This window comes from Cololabis saira, chromosome 16, assembly GCF_033807715.1.
Source record: "Cololabis saira isolate AMF1-May2022 chromosome 16, fColSai1.1, whole genome shotgun sequence".
NCBI classification, from domain to species: domain Eukaryota; kingdom Metazoa; phylum Chordata; class Actinopteri; order Beloniformes; family Belonidae; genus Cololabis; species Cololabis saira.
The window spans coordinates 38,943,667-38,968,268 of record NC_084602.1 but is presented as its reverse complement, the minus strand read 5'-3'; the positions used below and the strand labels follow the sequence as shown (position 1 = coordinate 38,968,268).

Here is a 24,602-nt window from a genome sequence, read left to right as displayed (position 1 = left end):
TCATATTTTCACTCTTTAGGAGCCACGTCGGAGATCCCCAGCCTCTGGATTAATTCAGGATCACGGTACTGAAATTAATTTATATAAGATATACTCCTACAACATCACGTTTGGTTGATCTTCTACTAGCTGTTCTTTATATAAATGCTTTGTTTTATCATTTATCAGACAAATCAGGCCTCAGTCACACAGGAAGGAGCTTTGCATCTGATACGGGCGCAGTAAGTTTGTTTTTTTTTTGGATTGTTTTTGTTTTTTAATTGATGCTCCTTTATATTTTCTTAGTAAAAGTTCATCCATGGTGATTTAACTGCACTGAGTTTTATTGTTTCTTTGAATTGTTCTCAGTACTCGGTTTAAAGGAGTTTTGTAAAAAGTCGATGCACTTCTTTTAATCCTATTTTTGTCTTTATGTAAAACTTAAATAACTGTCACGTTATTGTCTTTGGGATTCGTGATAAACAACCTCAGTCAAAAAAAAGCACTAAAACTCTACACTTTTATTGACCAAAAGTAAAGCCACAAAGGGAAAGTTGTGTGGGCAACACTAAGTACCTTCACGATTCAGAAGCTTGTAGATGCATCTTTAGCAAAAATACATTTTCCATCAGTCTCACATCCGTGGAGGTATTTAGACCCATAATTCTTTGCAACATTGCTTTAGTTCCTCAAGGCTTCAATCATGGTTTGATGTATTATTTTTAGCCAGACATTGCTTTCTCCTATTTTTTTTTTAAATTGTGATTTCGTGGAGATACAGCTCTTGGTTTTGTTGGTTTGATCTTGGGGTAAATTAGCTGGAACATCACCTCCCGGGAAGATTTACGACTCCCTCGGATGTTTTCCACTTACGAATGATCTTTCTCGCTTAAGAACATTAAACACATATTTTTTAGAAAATGTTTTTGTAACGCTTTACGCATTGTTGATATGCATCAACAATCTCTTCTCACTGCTGACGTCTTTCCCTTTTGGCATTACGTTAGCACATACTTGAATCCTGCCGATCATCGAGGGCTGATGTTTAGCAGCAGCAGGGTGAAATTTACGCTCCTGAATCTTATGGAAGCAGTAAGGAAGTGCTTAGTACTGCAAGTGATTTAAAAAAAACATTTTAAATAAATAATTTTGTTTTATTTGTACATGTATTTTTAACGAAGGAACCGATTTGAGGACTAACTTTTGCACATTACTGTAGTTTTAAAGCAAATAGACTCAAAAGATCAATGAACAGAATCCTTAAAGTGACCAGATACTGCTTTAGATTTAGATTTGTATGATTTAAATGTAATTATGACTTCAATATCAGAAGCTCCAACATGTGAAGTCATATTAAAAGTTAAAGGTGAAATAGCCGCCACTCTGAAATGCAACTTTTTTCCCCAGATGGGATTAAACGCCTCGCTGCCGTCTCCATCCCTCCTGTCGCCGCACTCCAGGCTGCAGGTCTCCGGCTCGGTGGCGGAGCAGCTGATCCCCCAGGCAGCTCTGAACTCGCAGCACCGTGAGTGGCCGGCTCTGATAATCACGCCGTTGTTTGTGTCGGACCACTTAGTGCTTTAGCTGCGGAGCTGGAGCTGGAGCTGCGGGACACGAGGTCGGCTGTGTGTGCAGATTAGCGCTGCACTACGTACCGGCAGGGAAAGCTGTGGAAGAAAAGCCTGCAGAGGCTCAAGGCCGCTGGACCAACAGGAAGGCTGTCATTGTCACCAGTTTTTCTAGATGAACTCTGTTTCTAATTAGTTCTAGAGCAGGGGTCGGCAACTCAAAATGTTTTAGAACCATATTGAACCAAAAACACAAAAAACTCATATGTCTGGAGCCGCAAAAAATGAAAAGTCTTGTATAAGCCTTAGAATGAAGGCAACACGTGCTGCATGTAGCTATATTAGTTAGAACTGGGGGAAGATTTTTTTTTCATTATACACTTCGAGAAAAAAGTAAAAAATGTGGAGAAAAAAAGTCGAAATTTGGAGAAAAAAAGTCAAAATGTCGAGATTAATGTTAAAGTACAATCTTGAGAAAAAAGTCGAAATGTCGAGAAAAAAGTTGAAATTTCCAGAAAAAAGTCGAAATGTTGAGATTAATGTTAAAGTACAATCTTGAGAAAAAAGTCGAAATGTCAAGAAAAAAGTCGAAATGTTGAGAAAAAAGTCAAAATGTCAAGAAAAAAGTCCAAATGTCGAGATTAAAAAGGAAAGTAGAAAGGAAGAAAAAAAGAGAAAAAAGGAAAAAGAACAACATTTTTGAAAAAGCTCCAGGAGCCACTAGGGCGGCGCTAAAGAGCCGCATGCGGCTCTAGAGCCGCGGGTTGCCGACCCCCGTTCTAGATCAATAAGCTAACTCTAATTGTAAAGAAATCTAACTTTATGATCTTCTGCAACAAAAATAAACCTTATGCAAAAGAAGAAGCTAAAATATTAATTAACGGAACTGAAATCCTTCAAGTATCACGCACAAAATTACTGGGTGTTGATTTGGATGAAGGTCTAAATTGGAATAATCATATTAATCAAGTTTGCAAAAGATCAATGAAAATGCTTGGCAAACTGAAAAAGGTTTGTCCCTTGATCCATCCCTCTGATCACTGGACTGTATTATAGTTTCCTATTTCCATATATGAATTACTGCAATATTGTCTGGTCTGCAACTTATCCAACTTTTCTCAACAAATCACTGATAATCCAAAACTCAGTCTGGTCGATATGAACCATCTGCACCTCTTTTTATGAAATATTCACTATTATCCTTCATAAACACTGAGTTTTTCACTCATGCTTGTTTGTGCATAAGTTTATCAATAGAAAATAAGATTTTCCTGTCACTTTCCAGCAGTTTTTTACTTTTTCATCTGATTTTAATTCATATCCAAGTAGACACAGTGGCAATCTTCATTTACCCTTCTGTCCAACATCTGGTCATCAATTTAATATTACATTTAGATCCAAAACTCTGGAATGACTTGAATGTGTCGCTGAAGTCAACATTATCTTTTAGCTCCTTCAGAAAGTTATTAAAAAAACATCTTATTCTGTCTTAACCTTCAATGTCTTTATCTTTAATGTAATCCAGACCTTGTATCCATGTTCCATGTTGTAGATTATCTTTGTTATTTCATCACAGTTGTTGATGGGAGTGGAACTCTGTACAAGCCCTTCGGGCTTCGTTCCCTCCATCCCTCCAAATTTGTGCTAAATAAATAAATGAAATGAAATACAAGATGTTGAATTGTGTAATATTTGTACTGTTTTTCAGGGGGATTCAGTCCGGTCGGTCAGCGTCCAAAAGGGTCTTTTAAACTACAAACGGTAAGAGTTGGTGATGTGTTTCTGGTTCATTCATTTTTCATTTTATTTTATTCTTTATTTCATTCAAAAAATAAAACAAACAATTCAATACAAATACAAATTCAAATGTTCATAAATTGTGAATGAAAAGGGAGCAGAAAGAAGAATAATCTTATCTAATCTGCCCCTTTTTCCAAGAAATAAATTCACAAATAACATAAATTAAAAAAAACAACAACTAAGTAAATAAAAAACTAAAATAAAATAAGTTTACCGCCGTCTATGGGTATGTCAATCAAACTTAACTAACATATTTCATTATATTTACTTAACATACAGGCTTTAATTGTTCTTTTGAATGTAATGTTTGATTTGGATTCTTTGTTTTCTTTATTCAGATTGTTCCATAAACTGATTCCTTTCACAGAAACACAACGTTCCATCAATTTAGTCCTGAATCTTGTTTTTTTTTTAAATCTCTGTTCCTTTTAAGTTATACTTGCTTTCTCTTTTTTCAAATCTTTTCTGAATGTTGATTGGTAAAGTTTTTTTATGAGCTTTAAACATAATTTGCAGAATATTGTAGTCTACTAATTCATGAAATTTGAAACAGTTTTAACTGAAGGAATAATGGATTTGTTCGATCTCTATATCGTTTTCTACTGATTATTCTTATGGTTCTTTTTTGCAAAATTAATATATGTTTTACAGGCATTTCCCCAAACTTCAACACAGTAGGAACAATCATGTCAGGCTATAATTTTACAGAAATGTTCTCCCGTCCCCAGACTCCTGACCGCCTGGCTCCGGGAGTCCACATGGAACCAGAGTCTGGTCGGGTCCAGCAGGTGGTAGGTATCTGCTGCACCGTCCAGGCCGCTCTCCGACCTCCGCGTGAACCGCTCTCACCTCTCCGCTTCGTCTTCCCTCCGTAGGTCGTTTCCCTCTTTGACTACAAAGCGGCTCGGTCCGACGAACTGACGATTCGCCGCGGCGACGTCGTCCAAGTTCTGTACAAAGACAACGACACCTGGTGGTTTGGGCGGCTGGTCGACGGGTCGCAGGGATACTTTCTTGCTTCCTACGTAGTAGATCAGAGTAAGTGGATCATACACTCTCACCCTAGATATGTTTTTGTGTTTGGTAAACACTCCTCATCCCGGTTATTTTGATTGTTGTAGGAGATTTCAGTGGAGAGTCTGCAGCTTTGCCCGAGGAGGCTGCCCAAAGATCAACACCGACCCGGGTAAGAACACCGAGTAACACGGCACTTATGTCCTTGATTTGGGTTACTTTTCTTGTGGATTCAAAGATGAAGTAGTTGGCTTTTGTCTTATCTGTCGTTCCTCAGTTCTTAGGTGTTGAGGTTTCTGCTGTGAATGAATTGATGCATCTGCAGCTTCTGAGGCAGCCGGAGTTAATGTCGTCTCGCGTAGATTTACACATCATCTGCATACAGCTGAAAGGAGGCATTGTGACGGGGAATTATTGACCCTAATGGCAGCACGTGTAATGAAATTAGGACAGGGCCCAAAATAGATCCCTGTGGCATGCCGGAGGTCACATGGGCTGAGGTCGAGGAGAACACGAGCTGAAAGAGGGATTTTAAAAAGCTTTGATGGGAATAAAATACTGAAAAATATCTGCAGACTGCTATTTTATTCTTACTCCTTCTTGCTTATAAACTGTATAACAGATACAACGAAATGTGTCGAGGCTGCAGAGTACCGTGTGCTTTCCAAGAGTGCATGATGAGAGTGTGACTGGTACTGTTGTGGTCTAGAACCACTTCCTGTTCCTCAGGGTGTCACGAACCTGTCCTTGTAATCACGTCTTTAGGTGTCTGCTGCGGTCAGTTCTTCCGGGGAGCTCCGGTTTCTCTCCGAGCCGAATCTCTCGGACACCGATCCCGAGCTGGGCGGCACCAGGTGAGAGAGAGGCCCGTTCCTGTTCAGTCCAGATTACTCTGATCGCTAAAGGTCGCGGTCGCTGGAGGGAGGAGAGGGATTTCAAGATTTTCAAGGGAAACTCAGAGAAATACGTGTTTTCTTTTTTGGTATATTTTTTTTATTGAACTTTTAACATTACAGGACAGCACAGAGAATACATAAAACAAAATATAGCAATATATGAAAATAATAATAATATGAAGCAGATAATTATATATGTATGTACATACAAGTCCCGCAATACTCGCGTTCATATACATATGCACATAAACTCATCTACACAGGCACTCGTGTACCTGTACACAGATATTCATAAGTAAAAATAAATAAAATAAAATAAAAATAAAAAAGACATTGAAAAAAAAAATAATTTAATAATAAAAATGAAAAAGAAAGAAAGAAAACAAGGTGGTGGTACAGTACAGCTTTACCCAATCATGTTTCTAGGAAGTTAATCCAGACTTGCCATTTTTGTTAGAATCTCTGTGGGTTACCTCTTCCATTATAAGTGGAGAAATACGTGTTTTCCACAGAAGTAGAAGGAAAAAGAAGGTGAAGAAGCCAGGAGTCCCTGCGGCGTCGTTCCGGGCCACGTTATCAGAAGCAGACGCTTCAGAGTCGACCAGAACCAGCCGGAGAGAGAGATCCGCGGACCGGCCTCTCCCTCAGAGGCCGACCGGCCACTCCAACGGTGCCTTTGAGCCGGACGCGTGAATCAGGAGGCTTCTTCCCTCAGTCGTCATCGCAAGGTGTTTTTCTGTTTATATTCTGTTTGTAATTTATACAGAAATCTCCTTTAATTTGTTTAATTTAAAGAAAGAAATTGCATGATATAATAGTGTATATTTTATACAGTTTACAAAGCACATTTTTATATATTTTGCTGATGAAAAACACACAAACTGTTCTATTTTAGCTCCATTTAATGTACAATTGTAAATGTTATAAATAAAAAAAGAGAAATCGTTTGAAAATGTTTATTTCTGAACATCATTTGGAGGAAAAAAACATTTGAAGCAAGCGACAGGAAACTGAAAGTAGTAAAGAGATTATGTCATTAACATTAAATCATTTTGATAAATTTTAACTTGATTAATGCACACGTCTTACTTATTAGTGTTATATAAGTTGATTTAAGAAGATATCACGTACTGTAATAGAATAATATTATTTAACAATGTGTCGCATATAACATCCGGTTCTGTCACATCTGTCGCTAACAAACACAGAGTCCACAAGGATCGCGTCAGTTTCTTTTATTTTTTTTCTATATATTTACATCTGAAATCTGTAAACGGTTAAAGTGGGGGTCGGCAACCCAAAATGTTTTAGAGCCATATTGGACCAAAAACACAAAAAACAAATATGTCTGGAACCGCAAATAATGAAAAGTCTTGTATAAACCTTACAATGAAGGCAAATGGTGAAAGGAGGAATGTCGAGGAAAAAGTCGAAATGTTGAGAAAAAAGTCGAAATGTCGAGAAAAAAGTCAACATTTCGAGAAAAAAGTCGAAATGTCGAGATTAAAAAGGAAAATAGAAAAAATGAAAAAAAGAAGGAAAAAAAATAAAAAAGGAAATAAAGAGAAAATAAAGAGAAAAAAAAGAAGAAAAAAAGGAAAAAAAGGCCAAACATTTTTGAAAAAGCTCCAGGAGCCACTAGGGCGGCGCTAAAAGCCGTGGGTTGCCGACCCCCGGGTTAAAGGAAGAGAGTGAGATCAGTGTTCACAGTTTCTCAGGTTGGAGCTGCTTAAAACATCTGGTGGTCAACGTCAGCGTGAAATCCAAGACGCTGCTAATATTTAAAAGTCTCATGTGAGTTGTGATCTGGACCCTCAAGGATGCACCAACATACTCATTTGTTGTCACTGCACTCAGTGCTTTCTTTTTCTCTCGTGAAAACACAGTACCATCATGACAAAGGTGTTTCCACGAGTGGGTGAAGCCGCCGTCGTCCTTCTCCCTCGTCATCCGGTCAGCAGGGGAGTGCTCTCATCCGACGGCCGTCGACCTGCCGGCTCCCTTCAATTCAAACAGAAGCCTTTTTTTTATCCCCACGCTTTAGACCGCACTGTAAATGTTGAAGTTAAACTCGTACGATTACCTTTGCCGTCTCGAACAACACAGGGAGTAAATCGCGAGGAGGAAAGTCTGCGGACGGAGAAGACGCTGAAGTTTCAGTTTACGTAACATCCCAGAAACATCACGCCACTCTTCAGCCGTTACGCATTTAATCCAATCAAATACCCTAAATGCCACTTAAATAAAATACTTAATTTGTTTTCTTTTCAGCCTGAAGGAAACATTGACTCATCTCTTGATCGTTTCAATTTGAGTCACATGGCGTGAAACGCTAAAAAACAAAAGCAGAAGTGAGGGAGACTTACGGCCAGAAAGCACATGCCTCCCTGGACCGTGGCCGCCCACTGGAAGCTGAGATGCTGCGTGATGAGTCCGCCCACCGTCGGGCCGTAAAACATCCTTCAACAACACAAATGTCCCCGTCAGAACAGATAAGGATCAAAGGGCAGCGATGACTCGGCGCTGGCGCTCACCCCATGGACCAGAAGGCTCCGAACAGGCCGGAGACCATCCCCAGGGTGCTGAGGCCGTCGTCCAAGCCCTTCTCCCTGCGGAACATTCCTGTCAGCTCGGAATCTGCAGCGGGTTTTAAAGCTATATGCCGTGTAACTGGGAGGACACTCACTGCGCGCAGATGATGATCTCGGGGAAGGTCGGGATGGCGGTCATGCCCAGAGAAAACCCGATCAGGCCGAGCACGAACACCAGCCCCCACAGCTGACTTCACATGGAAGGAAGAGATCAGTTTAGATTATTGATGTTGCCCCTCAGGACTTTATTCCATAATTAGTGCCACGGCCAAGAGGCACTCCTTCTCCATAGCTCTGCAATGGAGGAGGAGTGCCTCTGCCAGAGGCACTACTGTTATTGTGTGGATTTATTTTGCTTATTCATTTTCCGGACAAAACTTTGGCGCGTGACTAGTCCCACAGCTTTGAGAAAACGCGAAAAGTAAAAACGTAGAAACGTGCGCCTTAAGGGGGAATCGTGTGCTATGACTTTTATTAACGATTGGTGTGCACGTTTTTGCGCAACGTGCAAAAACGTGCGCTTTTAGCGCCATCCAGAACGCGTTGGGAGAACTTTGGGGCCTCACCACTCGCACACCGTTACTCAAAAAATTCTGAACCGAATTAGAAAGTTGTAGGCCCTGAATTTAACTACAGTCCTGTGGATTTTCAGAGCGATGGCACAAATAGATTTTGCACGAAATGCAAAAACATTTTTGCAAACAATTTCCAAACCAATGGGGATATTTTCCCATGTAAGTGAATGGGGCAGAATGTCACACTGTGGGTGGAAGGAGGTTAAAAAAAAAACTAAATTCACCTTTTTTCTGAGTCACGTATCTTTTTTCATACTTGCACGTAGAAATGTCATTCAAACTTCAAAACGGAGGAAAACTTCTCTTCTCTCTCCAAACCTGAAACTGTTTTTTCCTAAAATGTACACTTTTCAAGATATGAGCGCTCAAGTGAGGACTGGAAATCACTTTTTTGTCAAATCTAGAGTGGAGCTCTAATTTTCTAGAGTGGCAGAGACAGTAAAAAAATTACCTTAATTTTTATTTGTAACTCGAGCTCACGGCCAAACCGTGAAAGCTGGACAGATAATTTTTGGTCAGAATGTAGACATAGATGTTGGGATTCATAAAATGTGACTTTGACAGGCGGGGTATGCAGAAAATTTAAACTGGGGGGGGAGGGGCTAAAGCTGCGCCAATTCCTGCCTCAGTCCCCATTGACTGCAATGTAATTAAAAGTTTTCTTCAAAAAAATCTCACTTTGTTTTCGAACTGCCGTTACTAACACATTTTAAGGAATATCTGAATAAAATTAAGATTGTCAGAATCTGCCGGGTTCTGTGTCTCTCACGATGTCTTTGTTTTTCTGCTAGGAGCTACGGTTTTCTCACAAATCGGAGTTATTTGAGAACTTGTCACAAGGCAAAAGCTGGGGTTTTCTCAGAGCCAACCCGGAATGTTCTGAAGTCGAGGTTCTTGTTGCCCCTAACAACCAGAGCTCAGCTGCTGAGTGATTGACTGAGCCAGAACTGGTCACATGACTGAGTCAGTACAGACTTCATATACTTTAACCTTGTCATACAGAGTCATGGGTGGTGTCATTGGACTCTGTATTGAGTCCTTGACCTTCATTGGTGCAAATTAGCCCCGCCCCTTCTTCTGATTGGCCGATATGTTATAGTCCAATATCTTTTGAATGGTTTGACATAGAGAGTCATGGGTGGTGTCATTGGACTCTGTATTGAGTCCTTCACCTTTATTGCTTGCAAAATGCAATAATGTGCACAAATGGGCAGCAGCCCGCCGTGGCACTCTCGAAATTTCTGCGAGGAAATTGTCTAGTTTAGCCAACAAATCGTGCCTTAAAGTAGGACCAAGCATCAAGACTTTTGTAAGCCTTCAAGCTTTGCTTCGTGTATTTCCCCGGCGTAGAAATTAAGTACATATAAATATCAGGAAACTGGATTTGTGGCCAAATATTAATGTCCATGAACCCCTGGTTCTTGGGGTAACTGTACGGGTCAATGTCATGTCCAACTGCCTTTAATTTAAACCCATAATCGGTTGTTATCCCGTCTTCTCCACTAGTTGCAGCCATTTTTGCCAGTTGGATGTTTTGCCACTCAGTGCAAGTAAGGGGGCTGGTCCAGTGGGGAAGTGACATCAATGTAGACCCTCTATTCTGGGTTATATTTCATATTCTCAGTTTTTTTTAGATCCCTTCCTTTAGTGAAGAATCTTTTACTTTTGACTTACTTCCTATTTTATTTTGAAAGTCTGTTTCAAGGACTGTCTAGTTTTGTTTTACTTGTTTTGGCCGCTCTCTCTCCTGGTGGTCTGCAGCTGTGTCTCGTCATCTTGTATCGTCTTTCTTCTCTTTTTTGTTTTAGTCCTGGTGTCTTTGGGTTTTTCTGCTGCTCTTTAGTTTTTCTTCATTTTTCCTTTTGTATTTTGAACCTTTACTTTACTGGATTTCCTATTTGTTGCAGCATGTTATGGTTAAATGAATCAGACTTTTGCCTGTAAGGTGCTGGCAGTGACTCCTTCCTCAGGACGTCCTGCAGTGTAGTCCTCCTCCCCACCTTCATTACGGATTCAATCATTCTGATTGAATCCGTCCTCATGTCAGATGTTGTTACCAAAACAACAAGTACACAGTAGAGGTCGACCTTGAACCCGTTGTCGGGACCTGCGCCGGAGCTCAAACGGCTAGCCATCCCGCCTAGGCAGTCGGGGTAGTGAACCTAGGAGGATTCTGGAACTGTCCAGGAGCAACAAAAGTTGCCAAAATGGGTTATAACTAGTTGGTAGCTATTGATTGTGGCGAGGTAGCTGCGTCTGGCTGTTATAATGTTTCTACCCCCCTTGTGTCCTGTCAGGTTTTTTTGGTTCTTTAGTGGGGAGCTCTTGTGTTTTCGTCGTCCCTGCTTTGCAGCGCTTTTGGTTTTGTTTGCATTAATAAGACACCCTTTCTGGAACTCCTGCCTCCTGCTCTCCTGCATTTGGGTCCTATCAACAACGCAACGTGAGCCTGCTCAGTTTTTATGGATGAGACATCTAGCTATGTTTGTAGGCTGTTTGCTCAATCAGCTGTAAATTAATTGATATTGACTCATTTTTGTTGCCAACCCCTGGTGGTCATTCCAGGAACTGCACGTTTAGTGATTTATAATAAATCAAAAATAAAAAAAACTCCCCCTGGTGGGTTGTACTCAGGACACGCTACTGTGGGCATCTCTGAAAACGTATTAAAGCTTTAATTGTTTTTACACACTGTCTAATACAGGAGTCGGCAACCCGCGGCTCTAGAGCTGCATGCAGCTCTTTAGCGCCGCCCTAGTGGCTCCTGGAGCTTTTTCAAAAATGTTTGACCTTTTTTCTTTACCTTTTTCTTTTTTTCCTTTTTTTTCTTTTTTCTTTTCTTCTTCTTTTTTTCCTATTTTTCTCTTTTTTTCTCTTCCTTTTTCCTTTCCTTTTTAATCTCGACATTTCGACTTTTTTCTGGACATTTCGACTTTTTTCTAGAAATTTCCACTTTTTTCTCAACATTTCGACTTTTTTCTTGAAGTGCATAATGAAAAAAAAAATTCCCCCAGTTCTAACTAATATAGAAACATGCAGCATGTGTTGTCTTCATTCTAGGGCTGATACAAGACTTTTCATTTTCTGCGGCTCCAGACATATTAGTTTTTTGTGTTTTTAGTCCAATATGGCTCTAAAACATTTTGGGTTGCCGAGCCCTGGTCTAAATGAGTGCATCTGTCATTTTTCTCCCTCTGAGAGAAATGATTTGCAGCTCCAACTTGTTCTGTCTCTTAAGTGCTTGTAAAACATCACTAATGACACAAGGCTCTTTTTGTGACTAAGGGCCTGTTGAGCAATGGTCAGGGTGCATCAGCGTGGGGGGGCCGGAGCCGACCCGCGACTCCTTTACTTACACCAACAGCTTCATTATGGGCTGGCAGTTGCTACGGAAACAGGTTTTGACTTCTGAGGGAGATGTTGAGTTAATTTTCAGCGAGTTACTAACCGGTTCTCCTTTCAAACAGATGATGTCATGAGCTATTAATAAAAGCCTGCCTGATCTTAGGGTGGGTTAACGGTGACTAATGTATGCTAATGTGTCACCATGGAAACGGCGGTTACCTCAGACAACAGCCTAACCTTTAACAGCAGTAACTAACTCATTCAGACCCGGGATTGTTTGCCGCTTGGACAACGTTTGCCTCTCTTTGTTTGTGTGAACAGGCGTCCGGGACACGGTGATCCCAAATACTACAACAGGGACATCTGGACTGGTTTTCTTCCCTCTTAAAGACATTTCCCCACCTCACCTGGAAGCACTCTTACATTTAATCCAAAGATCAAATAGATTAAATATTAGAAACCTGAAGAAAAAACCCATCTGTGATTTAGCTGTTTTGATGGAGGGTTTTTGTTGTCAATGTTATTTTGACTGACTACCATGCAAACCCCCTCTTTCCTGGTTTAAATCGTTGGACTCATATGTATCAAAATTTCTGTGGAAAAATAAAACTCCACGTATTAGTTTAAAGACATTGCAAAAATCCAAAGAATATGGAGGTTTAGAATTACCTAATTTTCAGTATTACTTCATAGCCAGTAAGTTACAGTATATTGTAAAATGGTCAAAAGATCATCCTTTAGATAGTCAATGGCTGGACTCAGAGCAAGTGTTTTGTAATGAACTAGAAATCTCAGAGTTACCATTTATTAGTCAAAGTATCAAACGTCATCAATGTTTCAAAAGCATTAATATTAGCACAACTTTATCAGCTTGGTGGGAATTTCTTAAAATAGCTAAAATTTCACTTTTTCCATGTGACCGTACACCCATATGGAACAACCCAGACATCGTGAAAAATGATAAAAAGATGGTTAACTTCGTTCAATGGAGAGATCAAGGAATACGGTACTTACAGCACGTAATTGTAGGAGGACAGTTTGTACCTTTCAATACACTTATTGTTCAATACGGAATTAGCAGGAATACATTTTTAGAGTATCAACAACTTAAGGCAATAATAAATAAAACATACAAAATTAGCCAATTAGATTTACAACTTCCCGCTAAGATAATAGATTTATTGAATCTAAGCACTTTAAAGTTGTTATCAAAACTCTACAGGTTAGTGTCTAAACTGGACGATTCAGTCTCTCTCCCGATCTCTAAGTGGGAGGCGGATCTCTCTCTTAATACCGACCAGTTTTCTTGGTCACAAATATGCTTAAATACGTTTACTATGACTAAAAACCCAAACCTACAACTTATACAGTACAAAGTTCTTCATAGAATACATTATACTGGACAAAGGATGTTCCAGATGGGCTTTGTCACCTCTAATATCTGTTCACAGTGCACAGAGAACACCCCAGATAATTATATGCATGCTTTATGGTTCTGTACACCGGTACAGAGGTTCTGGAAGGAGATTTGTGAGGATTTATCCACATGGATCAACCACAGAATCCCAGTATGCCCCACGGTATGTATATTAGGTCACCTGGGAGACACTCAAATAGATCCTAATTGGACACACCGGGTTCTCACTGCCTTATGTATCGCAAAGAAAACCATTTTAGTAAATTGGAAACAAAAATCCAGTTTATGTATCAACCATTTTAGGAATCTTTTATCAGATCATATTAGTAGTGAGATAATGTCTGCCTCCACTGAACAACATTCGGCTGAATTGCACTCTCTGTGGTCCCCGTTTATTGGCTTCGTTACCTAGTGGGGGCGGGGGGGTGGTGATCTTGTAGCCCTTGGGGTTGGGGGTCGGCTTGGGGGGTCTGGGGCGCGGGCCTCTGGTGGCCCCTGGGGGGCGGTGGGGGGGGCCCTGTCCCTAGCCGGTGGGGGCCTTGGGGGCCTGTGGGGGGGGTTACCTCATGGCGGTGGGGGGGGGTGGCTGGGGAGGGCTCGGGCGGGGGGCTGTGGCTGGGGCGTCTCCGGGCCTCCCGGGGGGGGGCGGGGCCGTGGACGTGGGGGTCCCACCCGGAGGGCCCGGCCCTGCCTGGGTGGGGGGTGGCTGTCTGCGCTGGGGGGGCATTGCTGCCTTGGTCCTCCGTCGCTGGGCGGGGGCCAAGTGCCCCTGCGGATGTGGGGACTCCGGGACCCTTGGGGTGTCCGCCGGGGTGGCCTCGGGGGGGGGGGTGGGGCCGGGTCCGGGGAGCGGGCTTCCCCTGACCGGGGGGTGCACGGGCGGGCGCGGCGGCGGGGTGGCACCATTCCCAGGTATCTATGTCTTATGTTGTCAGTATGAATGGGAGGATGTTGGACCGTTTCCTCCTCCGTCTGGGGGCTCCGGCGGCGCCGGGGGCGCCCTTGGAGGTACGGTGGGGCCCTTGCCCGGCTCGGGGGGCCGGCCCCCGTCTACTGGACGGCCGGTGGGGGGACGCGGGTGTCTTATCAGGGCCGGCTTTGCTGGTCCTGCTTCCTGGCTTCGGCCTCCGCTCCCCCTCTTGCCCCCCCTACACGATTCATACGCACATAGGCGAAAGGCGGGGGGTCCGGGTCGTGGGGGGCACTGTCCCGCGGGGCCTGGCACTCCCCGCCTCACGGTTTTAACAGCAAAATAGACACTGCACATTCAACACTTAATAAATACATTTGACAAGGACACGTAGTTCGGGAGGGGGGGGGGTCTGTGTCAATCGATACTTGGCCCTCCCTCCTCCCTGTTTTTATGGCATTAATCACATGCACTCAACACAAGGGGCGGGAGGGGGTCCCACATCACCCGCGTTCCCTCACCGGCCTGGGCCTGGGACGGGTGGGTCGGGTTACCCGGGCCTGGCGGGGCCCGCCGTGCAGCCTGGGGTGCCTTCTGGCGGTGCTGGATCCCCCCGGGGAGGGGGAAACGGTGCGTGATTGTATGTCTGTGTCGGTGAGAATGCGGTATGGAAGGGTCCTGCCATGGAGGATTTGAGCCTCCATTGGCAGGACATCAAAAACTTAATAATTTATCAATATTATATTATACAAAGATGGTTATTATTATTATTATTATTAGTATTATTATTAGTATTATTATTATTATTATGTATAGTATATTATATTATTATTAGTATAGGTATCGGATAGGTGAATGGATGAATGAATGGGATGCCTGGGTCTGGGGCCCTCCGTTGTCGGGCCTGCGCGGGTGTCGCCTTGTTGGGGGGTTCCCTCTCTCCGGGCCCGTCTCCGGTCCCCCCCGCTGCCTCTACGGCGGGGCGCCCCTCTGGTCTTGGAGGGCCACTTTCGTGGGGGACGGGTGCGCCTGCCCGCGTCGGCGGCCGGGGCGGCTCTGTCTCTCCGGGCGGGCTGGCCCCCTGCCGGGTGGGGGTCGCTGGCCTGAAGGGTGAGGGCCTCCTGGCCGCGTGTCCGGCCCGGACCGGGTGGCCGGGGATTGCCTGGGTCGCGGTCCGCCGCCGCGGGATCCCTGGCTGCTTCTTTCCGCGCCGTGGGGGCCCCGCCCGCGGGCCCCCTCGGCCGCCGCCGGGTGGGGGGGGGGGCCTCGCAGGCGGTGGGTTGCCTCCCTCCTACTTCTCCCCTCTGTGGGGTTGCCGGTGGCCTGGGTTCCGGGCTCTTCCTTGTCGGCCTCTGGTCTCACGGGTGGCGGGGTTGCTCCCCCCCCTCCCCCACTATAGATACACTTCAGGTGGAGCTTTGTTTGGTTTATTACACACACACACACACACACACACACACACACACACACATATAGTAATTTAGTCACACGCATACACACACACACACACACACACACACACACACACACACACACATGCATGATCATATACATACACACACACACACATAGACATACACACTGGCTTGTTCACCTGCATGCTGGCTCTCTAGTTTTTGGGTTTAGGTAGCGGTAGCGATAGCTTAGCTCAGACTGCGATCAGATCTCAAGATTTAGGTCGATTGCTGTTCGTGTTTTGGATGGCTCCGTGCCGGTTTCGTGCTTTGTTTGTGGTTTTTTTGTTGCAGATTTCCAGTGCTTGACGTGTGTCTCCGTGTGTTCCTGCTTCCTGGATTGGCAGTGGATGTCGTCACCACCCCCCCCCACCCCCTCCCCCCCCCAAAAAAAAAAAAAAAAAAACACTGGGTTTGTATGTGTATATTTATGTATGTGTACGCATATGTGTGCGTATATATATATGTATATATTACATATAGTAATAATGCACATATATACACTTTTGGTTTCTACCGTCATGGTATCAATCAATAATATGTGTGCAGACAAGGTGAAAAAAAAAAAAAAAAAAAAAAAAAAAAAATGTTTTTTTGACTGTTTTTGGGGTTAGTATTTTCAGTTTTTTTTTTGTTTTTTTTATCCTTCTAGCGAACCCTTTCTTTTGTTTACGTTCTTATGTTATTTATAAGTCTGTCACTTGGCTTAGGGTGCTTTCACACCTGTCCCGTTTGGAGCAGTTGTTCTGGAACAGGGAACGTTTCCCCTAAAGATCGGAACGTTTACATGTGAACACAGCAATCGCGCTCGGAAACGGTACAAAACAAGGCCCGATTCCATTCGAGACCTGAAACGGTTCTTTTTTTTTTATTTGTAGTGAGAACATAATCGACACAGCAACCGATACAACTCCATTCATTGTGTATGTGCGACCGCGGCGCAAGGAGAAGAGTCGGTGCAGCCTCCACCACCTTCTCTCCTATTGGACGTGCCGAGATGTCGTCCCAGCGCGGCACGGTGAAATTAAACAATGTTCAATTTGGACAGGGTTTGCACAGCGCAAACCCTGCGGCAGGCGGCCTCTCGCCCGCCGCTGAGCTCCGCTCTGCGCCGGTAGCACATAAATGAATGGGTAAAGCCTGATTTATGGTTCCGCGTTACCATAAAACACGAAAACATAAATCAGCCTAAAGCTGGTCTGCGCTGAAAGGGGCGTGTTGTTTATCCCAGGGTGTGGAAGAGGAAACTCCTTCCGCGTTCATTTGACCAATCAGAGAGCAGCTGGTTCGTGCATGGCATTTGTTATCAGCTCTGAACCGCTACAGACGTTTGCCTTGTGAACACAAACCCCACAAACAAGAAAAGGAACAACTGTATCGATTCAGCCCCTGAATCGGAACAAAACAAACAGGCCACAGGTGTGAAAGCACCCTTAAATTCGAGTTTGACCTCCCTTAATGCGTTTGGAGACGGCCCCTTGTGGTCAGTTAACAAACTACACCTTTTTCTTACTTCAGGGTTGACATCAAGTTTGAAACCTGGGCATCATTCCTTGGTTCTAACTCACTGAATTGCCTCCTCTGCCTCTCCACAACAAAGTATATGTCAGTAAAAATACCAGCCAATTCTTCTTCTGTGCACCTTATTCATCTCCACCTGAGTCGAACACTTACCTTGGGAGTTGGAGGAAAGGGGCGGGGCCAACGAGACAGAACCCAGAGGCCGTGATGATTCCTCCCGTCACCATAAATCCGATCCTGGAATTCTGGCAAATATCAAGACTCGGTTAAAATTCAAAACAGCACAATAAATGCTTTATTTTATTTATTTTAGTTGCGTTAATACTCACAGGATATTTATCTGTGAAATAACCAATCAGGGGCGACGCCAGACAGTATGGTAAAGACAGGCCGATCATGATGAGTCCCACGTACCCAGATGAGAGATTAAACTGTGGAAGAAAGTGAGACGCTCTGTTTTATGTTTCACGCACCTGGATGAACGGACTAAATTATAAATGATAACTTTACCGTTTGGATTGCAAACAGCGACAACGTTGCATCGAAGAAGCCGAGACCTGAACTGAGTGTGAACGTCACAAAGCAAATCAGGATAACCTTCGGGTGGCTGAGAAGTTTAAAGAACGAATCCTTCGATGGAGTTGCCTCTGAGAAGGAAAAAAGAACAAAAAATATGGTTAAAAAAATATTTTTTTTAAAAGAAAACAAAAGTAATTGTTTAAAAATGAAATGCAGATGAATTGTGCAGGCGACTACCAATAGATGGCAGGATGAAAAAGTTGAAAGGAACCATGATCAACAGCAAACACCCCAGAAGCAGAAAGGGAACTTCATATCCAAAAGAGTGGTAGAACCAGCCCCCCACCGGGGGGCCCAGGATCAGCCCGAGCCCAGTGAAAATCTCCAGACTGCCCTGCAGAAAACAGATCAATGCACAGATTTACAAACACGGAGCAGCATCGGCCAGTTTAGAAGGTGCAGACTAGGGATGGGCGGTATGGACTAAAACATTTATCACGATCATTTCTGGCATTTATCCCGATAACGATTAAAATGACGATAAAAAAAATACCAATTCAACTCCACCTTTGTAACTATAAATCTATCACCACATTCAGTCTTTGGAGCCAAATCACTGCTCTAAAAGATACTAAATACTACTAAACGTCATCAATGGGAATTTATCTTTCTTATCTATCTCTTTCTTTCTTTCTTTCTTTCTTTCAGGCTCATTTCTTTCTTTCTTTCTTTCTTTCTTTCTTTCTTTCTTTCTTTCAGGCTCATTTCTTTTTTTCTTTCTTTCTTTCTTTCTTTCTTTCTTTCTTTCTTTCTTTCAGGCTCATTTCTTTTTTTCTTTCTTTCTTTCTTTCTTTCTTTCTTTTTTTCTTTCAGACTCATTTCTTTTTTCTTTCTTTCTTTCTTTCTTTCTATCTTTCTTTCTTTCTTTCTTTCTTTCAGGCTCATTTCTTTTTTTCTTTCTTTCATTCAGGCTCATTTCTTTTTTTCTTTCTTTCTTTCTTTCTTTCTTTCTTTCTTTCTTTCTTTCAGGCTCATTTCTTTTTTTCTTTCTTTCATTCAGGCTCATTTCTTTCTTTCTTTCTTTCTTTCTTTCTGGTTCATTTCCTTCCTTCCTTCCTTCCTTCCTTCCTTCCTTCCTTCCTTCCTTCCTTCCTTCCTTCCTTCCTTCCTTCCTTCCTTCCTTCCTTCCTTCACGTACGTTGTGCATGGATTTAACACAGAACCATAAATCAGTTTTACACAAAAACGTCATCAACGGGAATTTATCGTTTTTACCGGGAGATACAAATTCTTACTGTGGGGAATTTTTTTGACGGTAAATCGTAAACGGTAAAATATCGCCCATCCCTAGTGCCTACTGTATCTGAAGAGCAGAATATTTATCCGGGAGCGGGATATACATAACAATGCAAACTCCGGTGCCTGTTTCCCAGTCTTCCTTGTGACTCTTAATGTCTGAACGGCATGCCACTGAGACAAGGGGTGCGTGCTCTCACCAAAACAGTCGCCACATTGTTTGGGAATATTTTTGCTGTCATGGCAAAAGTGGAGGTCATGGCAGCGGCGAAGCCCACAGCGTCCACAGACCGGACTATGAAACACAGCGCGATGAACGGAGCTCCCGCGGGAACCCGGTCCAGCAGTCTGCAGAAGGACGGGACAAACGGGACACATTATGAACGATAGAGAAAGAGATGGACTCACAAAATCCATGATGAAACCAGCAATGCATTCAATTCAAAGTCATTGGACACAGATAGGAGCATTAGATTTAATTCAGACTACTGTTGCAAATGCTGCAGGCTATTATTGGCCATGGAGAAGTATTAGGCTTGTTTTATAGGACCATATGTAATCCAAATTAAGCAATAATATCCAGTGAAAAGTCTTAGTACTCATGGACAGAGGAGGGTAGTAACAAGTTACATTTACTCCCTTACATTTACTTGAGTAAGTTTTGGGAAATGTTGTACTTTTAGGAGTAGTTTTGAATCACTATACTTTTTACTTTTACTTGAGTAGATTTGTGAAGAAGAAACTGTTCCTCTTACTCCGCTACATTAGGCTACGTTGAGCTGTTACTTTTCTTTTATCCCTTTTATCCACGTACGCGTCAATCTCATGACACCACTGGGTGATTCTTTGGTAAAAATGTTTGTTTTTGCATGTTTTGTCACATTTACACAGACTCTAACACACACAGAGTTTCTATGAGTTCATGTCTGTTCTAGTTCTGCTGGTTAAAAAAGAAAAGTACAAAGGCTTGAAAGTTTGTGTTACTTGTGCTTAATTTATTTTTTTATTATTTTATTATTTAGTAAAGTACTTGAATTTACTTACTAATTTTAATTTAAGCTTTTTTTATTTTTTATTAATTTTAATTTATTTTATTATTTTATTGATTTAATTTGCCTGAAGATGATTATTTTGTACTTTTGTTTGTTTGAATGGTTGTGTTAAAAAAATAAATCAGACGTTACTCAACAGTTACTCAGTACTTGAGTAGTTTTTCCACCAAGTACTTTTTTACTTTTACTCAAGTAATTATTTGGATGACTACTTTTTACTTCTACTTGAGTCATATTATTCTGAAGTAACAGTACTTTTACTTGAGTACAATTTTTGGCTCCTCTACCAGCTCTGGTCATGGACCAGTATATCCTCGCGAAACAGGAAAACGTGCCAAAAATGTTCCAGTTGTATGTTGTAGTATTATTATTATTATTATTAATACTGGCGTGTAACTTACCCAAACATTATGGTGCAGCCTGACGACACAAAAAGTCCTGCAATTAGCAAGAACTTTGAGCCAATTTGGACAATCTGATGGAAAAAAACGGAAAAACCTGAGCAACCGAATGCAACGTACACAGCATGAAGAGGCGAAACGTGACATATACTTACATATTTTCCCAAAACCAAAGCAGCAATTAAATTGAAGACGGCATAGGATCCAAATATGAGACCGACCACGGTCTGACTGGCTCCCTTCTTCACTGCCTGTGTACGAATGTCCAAACAACGACTGTTACATAATGTGAAACATTTAAAACGGTCTCAAGGTGTCCCCCAGGGTTCTGTGCTTGGTCCCATCCCATTTGTCCTTTTAAATTGCTTCCCATTGGTTGTATCATGCGTCAACATGGTCTCCACTTCCCCTGCTATGCTGACGACATTCAGTTGTACATCTGCACTAGATCCATCACCCCTGCCGCCCGTCCTCCCTCACGTTACCTGCTTTCTTCTGACGCTAGAACCAACTCCTGATGCTCAGGACCCGAGGTGGGTAGTAACGAGTTACATTTACTCCGTTACATTTACTTGAGTAAGTTTTGGGAAATGTTGTACTTTTAAGAGTAGTTTTGAATCACTATACTTTTTACTTTTACTTGAGTAGATTTGTGAAGAAGAAACTGTTCCTCTTACTCCGCTACATTAGGCTACGTTGAGCTGTTACTTTTCTTTTATCCCTTTTATCCACGTACGCGTCAATCTCATGACATCACTGGGTGATTCTTTGGGAAAAATGTTTGTTTTTGCATGTTTTGTCACATTTACACAGACTCAAACACACACAGAGTTTCTATGAGTTCATGTTTGTTCTAGTTCTGGTTAAAAAAGAAAAGTACAAAGGCTGGAAATTTTGTGCTACTTGTGCTTAATTTATTTTTTTATTCTGTTATTATTTTATTATTTAGTAAAGTACTTGAATTTACTTACTAATTTTAATTTAAGCTTTTTTTTATTTTTAATTCATTTATTTTATTGATTTAATTTGCCTGAAGATGATTATTTTGTACTTTTGTCTGTTTGAATGGTTGTGTTAAAAAAATAAATCAGACGTTACTCAACAGTTACTCAGTACTTGAGTAGTTTTTTCATCAAGTACTTTTTTACTTTTACTCAAGTAATTATTTGGATGACTACTTTAGTCATATAATTCTGAAGTAACAGTACTTTTACTTGACTCTACCAGCTCTGCTCAGGACCAAACACCGAACCAATCCTACCCTCTCCCTCTGAAACTCTATCCTTCCCTCATCACTCAAAATCTACCGATTTTTAAAACTGCTTACTTGCTATTCTTTCAGTATTTAGAAAAAGGACTATAAATAAAATTTATATTTAAAATTAAAAACCCACGGTTGGGTTATTAAAACCCAGCCGTTAGAACTTGAATAAGACTGGACAAAAGAAAGGTTGCCAGGAGAAAACCTCTTTTCTATAAAAGTAATAATGTTCTTAAGACAGATGAGACTGAAGTGTAGATGTCTGGCCATAATTTATAGCAACACACGTGGAGTCCTTTAAAAGAGGACTAAAAACCTTTCTTTTTAGCAAAGAATTTTATCACTAAACAATGCTGTTGTTTTTTTCCCCTAGTTGCTATTTTTAATTGTTTTATTCTCTTTTCTGCCATGTCTTGACTTTTTATCCCTTTTATACAGTGGCCAAGACCCGCCATTGCTGAAAATAAAAGAAATGATGCAAATAAAATAAACGCTTTGCAAATAAAATAAACGCTGCAAATAAAATAAACGCCGCTGCAAATAAATAAAAAAACACGCAAATAAAAAACCCACAATGGAAGTGAATTACCGGGGACTATTTTTGCTGATGCACCGGTGTTTTTTACGTGAGAAGAGAAGAAGAAGACGAAGAGGACGTAAGTGAAAAGGAAGAAATAAGAAGAGCGAGGAATAAGAAGAACAATGAACGAGAAAATAAATGAAGGTTAGTGTTCAACGTCGCTACGTGTAATTTTTAATGTGCAACATCGGTGCATCGGCAAAAATAGTCCCCGGTAATTCACTTCCGTTGTGGCTTTTTTATTTGCAGCGTTTTTTTTTATTAATTTGCAGCGGCGTTTATTTATATTTAGAGCGATTCTTTTATTTGCAGTGGCGTTTATTTTATTTGCAGCGTTACTTTTATTTTCAGCAATGGCGGGTCTCGGCCACCGTAGTTTTATCTCTTATCTTGATTTTATTATTTCTGTTTCCTTTTAATTATCAAACTGTAGCACTTTGAGATTTTAAGTAATGTAAAGTGCATTATAAATAAAATGTATTATTATTATTATTAACCCAAACACAGCTCATTAAACACCTCTGACCAACTGTAACTCAGAGAGGTGGAAGGGTGATAACGTGGGTTTGACATTTTAAGGCCTAATAAAGAAATATTTGAGACTTTAAGTCAAGGAAACATTACAAAATATTGTTAATTAGAATTAAAATTGAGGCAGCAGATGGAAAACTTGAACGCAGCCACAGAAGGATCTGCTCCCGTGATTGAAAACCTCAAACTACTGATGTTTATCTTCCTCTAACGCTGCCCCCGCCTCATAACTCCCCCATCAGGAGGATGAAGGATGACGTTTGATTAAACAAACTGCATGATGCCAGTTTTTCACCGACTTTCAGTCTCTGAAGTTCCAGTAGCACATGATTATTCACTCACTGGAACTTTTAATGAGGTTTTTAAGTGTAAGTCATATTGTCTCTGGGAGTTAAACAAAGACATCAGACGCACTGGTCATGTGCAGTAATTTAATTAGGTTTATAACATCACGACCTGCTCGTACAGTATATAATGTTTCTACAGACGCTGAGCGATAAAAATGTTTACTAGAAGTTTTTCAGGAGACATTTGGCCTCTTGGAAAACTTTTAAAAACATTTGATTAAGGTCACGGAGGTTAATTAGCGCCAGCAAAGACAGCAGCGATGCATCTGCTTTTAATGAAATGATGACATAATGTGATGTACTTTGAAAATATTGCATTGTAAGATTGTGAAATCAATATTCCCAACATGCAAATACATTGTAATCGCTGCGTTATTGTATTTTTCTTAACTCACACAACTATGACAGCTGCTTTGGGGATGTCTGTTTATAGAGGCAAATTTAATTTCAAACTTATTCTATTTTATTTATTATTTTATACTTATTTTTTATTTCATTGTATTCTTGTATTTTGTACTGATTTTATTCTATTTATTTTATCTTTATAATACGCCTTTTATTCAGCTGTTTTTAACTGTACAGCACTTTGGTCAACCTTGTTTTAAACTGTGCTATATGAATAAAAATAGTTTAATTTAAAAAAAATGAATTAAAAAGACAGCTTTATTTAATTGTAAATAAACTTAAATTATATAATGAATGAGAAAGAAAAATCATCCTAATGAATAGAACTTTGAATGACCAAAATAAAGCTGGTCTAAACCCCTTCCAAGTATACAAATCTGTCATCTTTATAAAATAAAAGCCCTAAAACCCCCTGTGACTGTGACTTACCTCGTTGGGGAAAAAAGGGCCTAATATGGAGTAGCAGATCATGGAGCTGAAGTTGACAGATGCCATGGATATTAAAGTGAGAGTCTGGGTTCTGGTCATTCTGGGGGGGCGTTCAGTTTCAGCTGAGGTGATTTCTGACCCCAGAAAAAAAGGGAACAGAAACAGAGAAACAGAGAAAAAACAGGACACAAAGTCATTTGAATTAACTTCATTGTTTTTAGCAGCTGTCACTGAATAACTGAGTTAAAACAAGGAAATGTAGATAGTCACACTTTTACCGCATGTATTATTATGACACTACTTACCTGGTTGCCGAGATTCAACTTGTAGGTCCATTTTCACTTTTAGAGTTGGAGTAAACGCAGATGCGGGTGTTGAGGAGATGAACAGCCGTCAGACGGCCAGACGGGTTCTGTTGCGACTGCCAGCAGATGTTTTGCAGCAGAACCAAGCAGGTCCTGCTCTCGAAAGTGTGAAGCGCAAAGTGCGCGTGTTTCCTGGACGAGGGCTCGCTCGAGTGTGGAGAAACGGAGAAAAGTTCATGATTTCAAAATAAAAGCCCCCTAGTGCAGCTTCCTGTAGTTTCTAGTGGAGTAGATTCATCCTGACGGATACACAGAGGTCACATTAAAATAGAAAGTATTTAGATCTTTTGATTTAAGTACAAATATAGTACAAATAAGTACATAAGTACAAATATATGTAGAAAAT

At 41.4% G+C, this 24,602-nt stretch overlaps 1 protein-coding gene and 1 pseudogene across 1 annotated transcript; one reads left to right on the top strand and one right to left on the bottom strand.

The window, feature by feature from the left end:
* The window catches only part of LOC133462195 (jouberin-like), a 41,496-nt pseudogene extending 35,372 nt beyond the window's left edge, over positions 1-6,124 (top strand).
* A 152-nt stretch (positions 6,125-6,276) lies between these two features.
* Positions 6,277-24,358, bottom strand: LOC133462337 (MFS-type transporter SLC18B1-like). The gene is made up of 14 exons (XM_061743544.1): positions 24,197-24,358; positions 23,892-24,025; positions 20,494-20,589; positions 20,339-20,412; positions 19,086-19,233; positions 17,827-17,983; positions 17,581-17,717; positions 17,400-17,501; positions 17,224-17,315; positions 7,944-8,039; positions 7,792-7,866; positions 7,624-7,717; positions 7,341-7,387; positions 6,277-7,258 (listed from the first exon to the last, which is right to left on the bottom strand). The coding sequence occupies exons 1-14, from the start codon at positions 24,225-24,227 to the stop codon at positions 7,204-7,206; spliced, it is 1,338 nt and encodes a 445-aa protein (XP_061599528.1). The 5' UTR covers positions 24,228-24,358; the 3' UTR covers positions 6,277-7,203.
* Positions 24,359-24,602: the final 244 nt, after the last annotated feature.